The 11,377-nt window shown below is 39.3% G+C and overlaps 1 protein-coding gene across 1 annotated transcript in view; it reads left to right on the forward strand.

Annotated features, from left to right (window-relative positions):
* The window catches only part of uts2r2 (urotensin-2 receptor 2), a 32,084-nt gene extending 21,201 nt beyond the window's left edge, over positions 1-10,883 (forward strand). Inside the window, exon 9 of the mRNA XM_036572798.1 lies at positions 10,091-10,883. Coding sequence (XP_036428691.1) covers positions 10,091-10,227 — 137 coding nt within the window. The 3' untranslated portion in view covers positions 10,228-10,883. The remainder of the gene's footprint in view (positions 1-10,090) is intronic.
* The last annotated feature ends 494 nt before the right edge of the window (positions 10,884-11,377 follow it).

Here is an 11,377-nt window from a genome sequence, read left to right on the forward strand (position 1 = left end):
TTTTTACTCTATACCTCCTCCTTATTGTGTTTTACTCTACATCTCCTCCTAATATGTTTTTTTTTACTCTATACCTCCTCCTAATCTGTTTTTGCTCTATGCCTCCTTCTAATTTGTTTTTACTCTATACCTCCTCCTAATGTGTTTTTACTCTGTACCTCCTCCTAATGTGTTTTACTGTACACCTCCTCCTAATGTGTTTTTACTCTATACCTCCTCCTAATGTGTTTTACTGTACACCTCCTCCTAATGTGTTTTTACTCTATACCTCCTCCTAATGTGTTTTTATTCTACACCTCCTCCTAATGTGTTTTACTGTACCCCTCCTCCTAATGTGTTTTTACCCTATACCTCCTCCTATTGTGTTTTTACCCTATACCTCCTCCTTATTGTGTTTTACTCAACAGGTCCTCCTAATGTGTTTTTGCTCTATACCTCCTCCTAGTGTGTTTTTACCCTAAACCTCTTCCTAATGTGTTTTTACTTTATATCTCTTTTATAGTGTTTTTACTCTATGCCTCCTCCTAATTGTGCTTTTACTCTATACCTCCTCCTAATCTGTTTTACTCTATACCACCTCCCAATGTGTTTTTGTTCTATACCTCCTCCTAATGTGTTTTTACTCTATACCTCCTCTTAATGTGTTTTTACCCTATACCTCCTCCTAATGTGATTTTACTCTATACGTCCTCCTAATCTGTTTTTACTCTGTACCTTCTCCCAATGTGTTTTTACTCTTTACCTCAATCTAAAGTATTTTTCTCTTCCTAATGTTTTTGCTCTACACCTCTTTTTATAGTGGTTTTTGCTCTATGCCGCCTCCTTATGTGTTTTTACCCTAAACCTCCTCCTGATGTGTTTTTGCTCTATACCTCCTCCTAATGTGTTTTTACCCTAAACCTCCTCCCAATCTGTTTTTGCTCTATACCTCCTCCCAGTGTGTTTTTACTCTATACCTCCTCCTAATGTGTTTTACTCTATACCTCCTCCTTATTGTGTTTTACTCTACATCTCCTCCTAATGTGTTTTTTTACTCTGTACCTCCTCCCAGTGTGTTTTTGCTCTATGCCTCCTCCTAATGTGTTTTTACTCTATACCTCCTCCTAATGTGTTTTTACTCTGTACCTCCTCCTAATGTGTTTTACTGTACACCTCCTCCTAATGTGTTTTTACTCTATATCTCCTCCTAATGTGTTTTACTGTACACCTCCTCCTAATGTGTTTTTACTCTATACCTCCTCCTTATTGTGTTTTACTCTACATCTCCTCCTAATATGTTTTTTTTACTCTATACCTCCTCCTAATCTGTTTTTGCTCTATGCCTCCTTCTAATTTGTTTTTACTCTATACCTCCTCCTAATGTGTTTTTACTCTGTACCTCCTCCTAATGTGTTTTACTGTACACCTCCTCCTAATGTGTTTTTACTCTATACCTCCTCCTAATGTGTTTTACTGTACACCTCCTCCTAATGTGTTTTTACTCTATACCTCCTCCTAATGTGTTTTACTGTACACCTCCTCCTAATGTGTTTTTACTCTATACCTCCTCCTTATTGTGTTTTACTCTACATCTCCTCCTAATATGTTTTTTTTACTCTATACCTCCTCCTAATCTGTTTTTGCTCTATGCCTCCTTCTAATTTGTTTTTACTCTATACCTCCTCCTAATGTGTTTTTACTCTGTACCTCCTCCTAATGTGTTTTACTGTACACCTCCTCCTAATTGTGCTTTTACTCTATACCTCCTCCTAATCTGTTTTTACTCTATACCACCTCCCAATGTGTTTTTGTTCTATACCTCCTCCTAATGTGTTTTTACTCTATACCTCCTCTTAATGTGTTTTTACCCTATACCTCCTCCTAATGTGTTTTTACTCTATACCTCCTCTTAATGTGTTTTTACCCTATACCTCCTCCTAATGTGATTTTACTCTATACGTCCTCCTAATCTGTTTTTACTCTGTACCTTCTCCCAATGTGTTTTTACTCTATACCTCCTCCCAATGTGTTTTTACTCTATACCTCCTCCTAATCTGTTTTTACTTTATAAAAATGTGTTTTTCCTAATGTGTTTTACTCTATACCTCCTCCTAATGTGTTTTTACTCTGTACCTCCTCCCAATGTGTTTTTACTCTTTACCTCAATCTAAAGTATTTTTCTCTTCCTAATGTTTTTGCTCTACACCTCTTTTTATAGTGGTTTTTCTCTGTGCCTCCTCCCAATGTGTTTTTACTTTATATCTCTTTTATAGGGTTTTAACCCTATGTCTCCTCCTAATTGTGCTTTTACTTTGTGCCTCCTCATAATTGTGTTTTTACTTTGTACCTCCTCCTAATGTGTTTTTACTCTGTGTCTCCTCCTGTTATGCTCTTACTTCATCGTCTAAGTGGTGGTGGAGCCTCAGTGTAGTACAAGAGAATTGGTCATAATTATCAGTAAAGGCTTGTACCCTGACCATAGCCTCAGTCCTTTCTCTGAATCAGTCATTCATCCATGTTTTGGAAACAGATTTATTAACCCGCTTGTTTTTTTCTTTCCCCTTTATGTAGCCTTTGGCACATGCCACATTTTCACGTGGTCCATAAATAGCCAACTAATAAGCCTAGTGCAGAAAGAAGTGCCTTTTGACTGGTGTTTTAGTTGAAATTCTTGTGATAATCTTTTATTTGAGTTTAGCATGACTGTGATTTATCAGCTCAGTGAGGGAGCGGTATTTTAGTTTAACTACATGCTCAGAGACAAGTCTAAATTTTTCCCTTTCACTAAAACATCAGAAAAACTGCTTCTTGCCTTGCACTGACTAGGCTTGAGAGAAGAAGTAGTGCTTTGTCGGGTAGGGTGACACCTGATCGCTCAGCACAAGGAAGGCGTTTGGCAGGAGAAGGGCGAATAAAGAAGATTGGTCGATATGCTTTTGCAAAGCCATTCTCTTGAATACACATGGGTCCTTGAAGCAGAAAAGAACGGAGTATGGGCTGCAAGAAATCAATAACAGAAAAATCAGAAATCTCAGAAGTGGCGTGATATACAGCATCATTGTCAGTGCTCGGAGAAACATCTCGCATATATTATTCATTAGCTCAGTGATGATCAGTTTGGATGATCAGTCCTCGTTCTGCCAGCTGTAACTGAATTGGTGCACAGCAGGTTTTGAAAGGGCCGGTTTAAAACAGCCGCTGTGGTCGTTCCCTGCTTGACTCAACCAGGGTGTTGATTAGCCATCGTGTGTGGATGATGAACCTGCGAACTTGTGAGGTAATTACTACCCTGACAGATACTTCAGTTACAGTTCGATTGACAATCAGCCTCCCTCCTTCACCCAGGAGGAGGGGAAGAAAGGCAGGCATTAGTCAGTCGGGAGACACAGTGCAAAATTAAAATTGAAGGGGGTCGACGTGAAGGGCACAGAAATGAAGCAAGGAGAGTGACAGGTGAAGAAACAAATCTAAGGGCTAAAACTGATATAAGCCTGCAGGGGAGATTCAGACGAAAGGCCTAAGGAGAAGAAAGGAGGTAGAAAAGAGGTGTGCTGGGAAAAGGGCACGTCAGCACGTCACAGCGGGGAAATTGAGCCCTGGCGCTGAAGGAATCCAGTGGGAGAACAGCTGCTTTCTTAGATTGGAGAATCACAGCCACAAGCCCCAGAGGAACAGCATGGCCTTGCTCCTCAGAGCTCCTCACACACTCAATGCCCACTGTGTTAATAGGAAGTGACAGGTGTATTCCTGCTGTTCCCTGCTCAAATCAGATGGGGAAATGAAATGCACCGTGGGCACACATTTTGGGCTTGGTATTTGTCTGGATGGTGGGATGGAGGAGAGAGAGATAAACAAACACCCTCTCAAAAATAAAGATGCCTAAAAGCCTTCTTCAGAGCAAAGCCATAAAACAACCACTTTTAGCTTCCTACAGAGCTTTCCAGTGGATGGTTCTTTAAAGCGCTATTTTGTCTTAATTTGATGTGCAAGTGTGAAGAGGCTTTAAGTTTAAAGAACTTTGTTCTGTACTAGGTTCTATACTAGGTTCTATACTAGTGATGCACCAAAGTGAAAAGCCTTGGACGAAAATCAAAACCAGGAACTGGAAAAAGCTGACAATAAATAAAAACACTTCACACAAAATGATCTTACTAAAATGATTACAGTATTCAGGCTATAGTTTATAAAAAATGTGAAGAAATCCAGTGTCCTCGACAACAGAGAATGGTTGGTTATCCTCTTGGCACTGTCATTTGTGAATTTTTTCATCATTTCAAAAACTGGGGCTACAAATGGCGTCTATGTACTAATGGGCTTTCTATTTTGTTTCTGCTTTTCTGTGTATTTTGCATATTGAGCATGACGTATTTTCAAATGGTATCAGACCTGTAGTGAACACGTCCTTGGTCATTGTACCCTGTCCTAATACTCAGACAGAACAGCCTAATGTCCTTCATAGAAACTGGAAAATAGTTTCACACAGCCAGCATTTCGCTCTGCTGCTGCTCATTTTGAACACACTGAACACGTGAATTGCTCTGACTAAGGCAGGACAGTGAAAGGAAACAATGTTTTTAATCAGTTTTTCTTCTTCATTAAAATTATTTGTTTTAGATTTTTACACTTTGAAGCAGCCATATTTAATCTTGGATGTTTTCAGTCAAAATTTCCAGACATGAATAGCACTTTTAGCTGAAAAACCAAAAGTGCTCTTCTTGACCATTTTTGGTGGCTGAAATTACTGTGCTTCCCTATTAAGCTCCCCGGACAAAAAAATTGTCACCTTGCGTGTTTAAGGTGGTAGTAACTTCAGGCTCCTGCAGATGGCGTTGCACGAGGATGATTGGGCTATAAATACTTGCGGGGAGTGTGATGGGATTCATAGATTGAGAAGAGGTGGTTCAGTGCAGTGAAAGTCTCATTCGATGTGTAGCAAAGCAGATTTTAATGATTGACAAAAAGGAGTGACTGCATGTCGGCGTGCCAAAGGCCACAGTGTGAAGAAAGTAGCTGAATTTGCAGGTGTATCGAAGCGCATGGTCATACGGGTCGACCAGCAGTGGCAAAAATCCCAGTCTACAGGAAATTCTCATAAGAATTGTGGCCGAAAGATGAAACTGACGGACAGGGACCGCCGGCGTGTTTCATGACTTTTGAGTAAAAATCGCTTCTCTTCCAGGCAATAATTACTTTTAGAAATCAAGGCAGGTCCTTCACAACCACTTTCTGAAAGAACACTCCACAGGGAACTCCATACTATGAACATATGGAGCAGAGTGGCAGGCAAGAGGCCTTTGCTCCGTTCCGTTCACAAAGTTGCCAAGTTACAGTGGGTGAAGAGACACAAAAATTGGACTGTTTATGACTGGAAACATGTTATCTGGTCAGATGAATCTCGTTTCTGTCTGTATTTGAATGATGTTGGGCACTGTGTTCATTGTAGACCTGAGGGCTGTGTGTAAGGTGTGGTTCAAGCTGGAGGAGGCTTTGTGATGTTCTGGGGGTGTTTTAATTACGCAGATGGGTCCGTTGGTTGAGGAGACAGTAAATTTGAACCACATTTGCCTACATTGAGCTTCCGGACAACCAGGTTTTGCTGTTTGCTTATCATCTTACCGAGGAACAGAACATCTCTGTATTCCAAGATGACAATTCTCGTGTTTACAGGGCTGCAAATGTGACTGATTGGCATGATGAACATTCAGGAGCATTCACACATCTAGACTGGCCTGCAAAATCCCCTGGATTTGAATTCAATTGAAAATCTCTGACTACCTGGAACAACGAGCAACACACCTGGGAAGGCATCCACAAAATCTGGCCGAACTACTCCTTTCTTTGATGCAAAAATGGCTGAATATTGATGTCGCCTACATCCAGACACTTGTCCAGTCCATGCCAAATCGAATCGCAGTTATTCTTGGTAGTATTACAGCATGCTATTAGGTATGTTTCAGTCACAGGTGACTGACGGCCTTAATTCGAGGGTATATAGGTCCATATCGGGTGCTTAAAAATTACAACCCCACTTTTATCGAATCCTTCCATTCCTGCCTGGCTACATGTTCTTAAGTTGTTAGTTCGTGCACAAGAGAGCCACCAAAAGTTTCAGGTTAATATTGCATATGGCATTTTCATGTGGCATATATTAATGTTAGAAGCACAAGTAGTAAATGTAAAAAGAGACGTAGTCAGATAATTAGGTAAGTCAAAATGGACTGTGAATAAAAAAGCAAGAACACACTAGTGAGCTCTTTAGCAAGCTTAGCAATAGCAAACAACTGGCAGACCACAGTAGCAGAACACAGAAGAACACTTTAAATCATGAACAAAATTCTCTTTGTAACTGCTGTAGAGCACAAGAAGAGGAATAATGTGTCAAAGTGTTAAAATGTCATAAAGTTTACCACAGCATGCAAATCATTGGTAACTCTCAAGAACAGAAGGGCTAGGTACATAAAAAGCCTGGCGCAAAGTCTTCTGGACAGATGAGATGAACATTAACCTGTACCAGAGTGATGGAAAGAAGGAAGTGTGGAGAAAAAAAGAAACTGCTTATAATGATCCAAAACATACTAACCCATCTGTGAAGCATGGTGGCACTGGCCCGCATGACTGCCTGTGGAACTGGAGGACTTGTATGTACTGTTGGTGTGACTGCCAGCAGCAGCAGGATGAATTATGAATTGTATAGAGATATCTTAACTGCCCACATCCAACCAAATGCACTTGATGGTCTTGTAGAAAGACAATCTGAAATATACTGCTAAAGCAGCTGTGAAGCCTTCCTTTTTTCTAAACTAAATAGAATTTTCTGGACTGACCAAGTGAATCAACTGATTTAAACGTCACAGAGCATTGCTCATACTGAAGACCAGACTGAAGGCAAAAAAAACACCTAAAAGAAGCAGGAACTGAATAAGTCTGCAATACAGATCTGGCAGATCACCACCAGGAAAGATGCCAGAAATCCCTGCATGCAAGCTGACATTCTGGACCATGAATCCAGTTTCTGGTCCTGGATTTCACAGTCATTAGTTATGACACTAAATAGCCAGTCAATTACATCAACAGGTTAGCTAACTACCACTGATTTATTAAGTAAAGGACTGGAAAATTGATTCGAGGTCCAGATTTGAGGACCTCTGTTCCACACTATACGTACATAGTCTTTGATTCTCCTCAAATCCAGTGTGCTGGAGTAAGGAGTCAGAACGACTAAAGTTGTCACTTTTCAATTGCACATAACAGCACATCATATGCCTGTTCTATTTTTTATAAGCCAAGTAATAACGATGAAAATGATACATATTCAAACATATTGGCTGAATAAACTGCTGGTCCTAGATTGTCCTTAAAATACCATTAAAATACCTCCCCGCTCTAAATGATTTTCTTTACTATGCTAATTACGCCAACCTGACTAATCAGATAATCCTGTCAAAAGAGTTGGAGGTGCTAAAAACATGACATCACTTTGAATCTCCTCCATGGAAAGCATATAGATTATTAGTTGTGGAAGGTGGAGTGTAGGTGGAATTTATGAATGTCTTAAAGAGCTGACTCTGTTGTACATTGCTGACAGAGTGGGTGTAGCTTGGCGAGTTGATTACTCTTGGCCAGGCTCTTAATTGATTTTGCCCTGTACACTGTGTGCTTCCTTCATCAGCTCTGCTCTGCATGTTTAATTAACAGTTTGCAAAACAATGATTGACATGCCTCTCAGCCAATTGGGATAATCTCTAAATGCTTCTTCTTCCATGAAGCAAAGAAAAAAACATTGACAGAACTCCTCACAACAATTTTGTAGAGATAATGGTGATGGCTGTGAATTAGTCAGAAATATTAGGCTAAGAGAGGTGAAAAGGTATTATTGAGGATTGTGTAATTACGATACAGTTTATCCTGATCATCTGGTGGGTGGCGCTGTTTTTATTTCACTCCTGAAGCTAAGAGTTAAACTATGTGGAAGACCTCACTCATAGCTCTGACAAAACTATTAACAGACAGATTTGTGCTGGCTCTAAGGTCAGCTAAACATCTGAGTTGCTGTATATGCTAAAGCATTTTGATAAAATGAAAAGACAGTTAACGTCTCAGAGCAGTGTTAAGGTCAGTTCGTTAACCAGTTAGTTAACAGCTTGGCTTGATTTAGCTGCTGACAGCTTGATGAATCAGTCAGATTAAACAGGACAGTACAGTGCTTGCATTTGCGATCCAAAATATTCTAAATATTAATGTACCTCCACACATGCTTCAGCTAGCTCTAGTGAAAGCTTTAGCATTTGCTTTTTGATTAGCTCATCTTAAGGTGTAGATCGCGTGGCTTAAACCTTCTCTTCATTAGGCTTGTAAAACTGTTCCCTTAATACCCAGCAGCTAAAAGTGTTCCCTGGCTTGCTTAACATAAAAGTGGCTTCCAGAATCCCTGTTTTCTCTCAAATTGGCTTACTTTCACATTTTGTCTATTCTCAAACATTTACAGTACTGTTTTAGGCACCTGAGAAAATTAGACTCAAAAAGCTGCTTATCTGAGCTGTACACATTATTTGCTTGGAAAGACACCAATATTAGAATAAATGCAAGTAATATTAATACAGTAAGTGGTTTTATGTATGTCAGTGTGTTGGTTTAACCATTTCCAAAACTCCTGGTGGAAGCCCAGTATTATTCCTAGTTATCATCCAGTACCTGGTTTGGTTAATCGATACTTCATTGTGTTAAATCAAGTGTGCTGGTGAGGGAATTACATCCATATAATGGCCGGGAGCATTGAGGAGAAATCTGGAACCAAACTTTGTTCCTCAAACTAGCTCACAAGATATCAAGTACTTTTTTAAAAAATAAGAATTTTTGTTACATTTTAGTGCATTCATGTTTATTTGCATTTATTCTAATGAAATGTGGTATATGGTGTTTTTACAAGAATAAACATACTTATTGCCAAAATAACTGGCTTTAAACAATGTGTTTTTACACAGTACTGTATGTCTGCAATGAACATGTAAAGCTGGTTTATATTTTTTTAATAAAATGTCTTCAGAGGTCCTCCTCTGCATACCTCTAAAGTTATCTTTGTGCCACTAAGCTTTTTAGACTGTTACATATGCCAGGTAGTCTCAGGTGAAAGTTTGACGGATATAGCAACAGCAACTAAATGAGGCAGGACCTGTCAGAATTTAGCAAATGGTCGGTTAGCAAGGTCAGCACACGTTATATCTCTGTCTCTGTACTGCTGTAGCTATTAGGTCAGGTATTGCATGGCACCATGCTGCTCTTTGCTTAAAATTCAGCCAGCAGCGTACATTGCAAGGCTAATACTGCAAACCAAAGTCACAAAGGCTCTTTCTTATCTTGTTAGATGTGTGTAGCTTGAGAGACAGCCAAGGAACACAGTGCACCACACATCTTTTATTCAAATAATCAACACATACATTCAGCCCCTTTCCAAAGTTGCCATGTTAAGGACATTTTAACATCCTAATAAGATTCAGAACCATTTTCATGCTAAATAGCTGTCTACAGAGGTCAATGATAAGCAAACATTGCAGAGGTAATTTACATAAATGTCCTGCTATTTTTGCAAATGTCTCCTTTTGGTGTCACAGATCATAGGCAGCTATCTAATGCAGCAGCACACAGTTCTCCCTGTACATGCTCACATCTGTCTAATTAGTGTTTATAATGCTCTTGTGTGGGTAGTGGGGCAGAGAATATTTAAAAATCACCTGCGAAAGCAGGACTGCAGTACTGAATTGCTTGGGGAAATGCCGCCTCTGTTTGACTCATCACAAATACTTTTTCTCCTTCTCCATGTTGGCAACCATGTACAGGACAGTACAAACATCATGAACATTTTAATACAAGCTGAAACCAAGCCTCAGAGCTTAGTTTTCATGTGTTCATATAAAACCCGTTTCTTTTTTCCTTTATTTATTTATTTATTTTTAATAAAATTTGAAATAAAAAGATGAATCGAGGTTCTCTGCTGGATCCTAGCTCTGACTTCACTACATTCCAAGTAAATGTGTTTAGATTCCCTTCCTTACTCCAGATTTTCAGCCCTACTCTTCGTTGTCTGGCACCATTACATTCCTTTCTTCTCCCACAGGACGTGTGTCTTTCTTTTCCTCGGGATCGGAGAATCTCCACCGTGTCGAGAAGGTTGACTGGGGCACGCGGTACGCCATCACTGTGTCCTTCACATGTGACCCTGATCATGCGATAGCAGACCCCACTCTGCCGTAGGGTCCCTCTTCAGCTAAGGACCCTGGTGCCTGGTTGGAGCCCTGGGACAGAAACGCAAAGTGAGACGACATTTTGAAGAGCACTGTATTTTTTATAATTGCATTTCTCAAGACATGCCATTTCGTTCTCTGTGGAACAAATTTAACAGACATTTGCAACTTGCTGACAGTCTTTCTTGATTTATTTCTTGAATTGGAACCACAATGATGATGCAAATAATAATTATTCTTGTAATTAACTTTGAAATGAAAAGAGTTTTTACACGTTCAGATGTTTGCCTCTTGTGGACCTTCGCTCTCTTTTGATAAGGAACAGCTCTTGTGTCTCCCTTTAGCTTGGACTATGATTTTTTTTTTGTAAATGACTCTTTTCTTGAGCCTGGCTGTGGTTCTTTCCTTTCTGGTCCCATTTTGTCACAGTTGGATCACACGCAACAGTTTGGACCAGACAAACGGCACAAGTAATTCTCAACAGGTGGTAAGAAAAAAATGACTCTCAAAGAGCAGAGCACTCTGATATCCTACTGATGCAGCTTTTCAAAAGCATGTACTGAAGCTTATCCTTGAATACTTTTCCTGAGCTGCACAGTATCTTATTATAAAAGTTAAAAGTGGCTGAGCAGTGTGTAGTTTTCTTTTGTGATGTATAAACTCATGACTTTTGCCTTTAAGTCTGTCACAATTTTATATATATTTATATATATATATATATATATATACACACACACACACACACACACACACACACACACACACACACATATATATCACACAATATTTTGAACAAAGTTTGAAACAAATTTTTTCATTGAAAAGAAAGTATAGCTTTCTTGGCTTAATCCTTGTCCAGGAAACTGACCACTGCTGCAATACAATAGAATTAGATGGTGTAATTAATAGAATGCAGCATATATTACCCATTTACACAATGTGTATTGTCTTATTTTTGTATTATAGTACGTGTCATGATGAATTATTGCATACCATTATAATTCTTATCAGTAAGGAAATTAACTATATTATTATCTCTGTATCCCTACCACTATACTCAATTAGGTTTCACTGTATCTCTTGGCATTGTCTGCACTGTTACATTAAGACTTTGTACATGAAAGTGCAGTAAATGAAGTGCTATCGACACACGTCTTTAA

This window comes from Colossoma macropomum, unplaced genomic scaffold (assembly GCF_904425465.1).
Source record: "Colossoma macropomum unplaced genomic scaffold, Colossoma_macropomum, whole genome shotgun sequence".
Classification (NCBI taxonomy): Eukaryota; Metazoa; Chordata; class Actinopteri; order Characiformes; family Serrasalmidae; genus Colossoma; species Colossoma macropomum.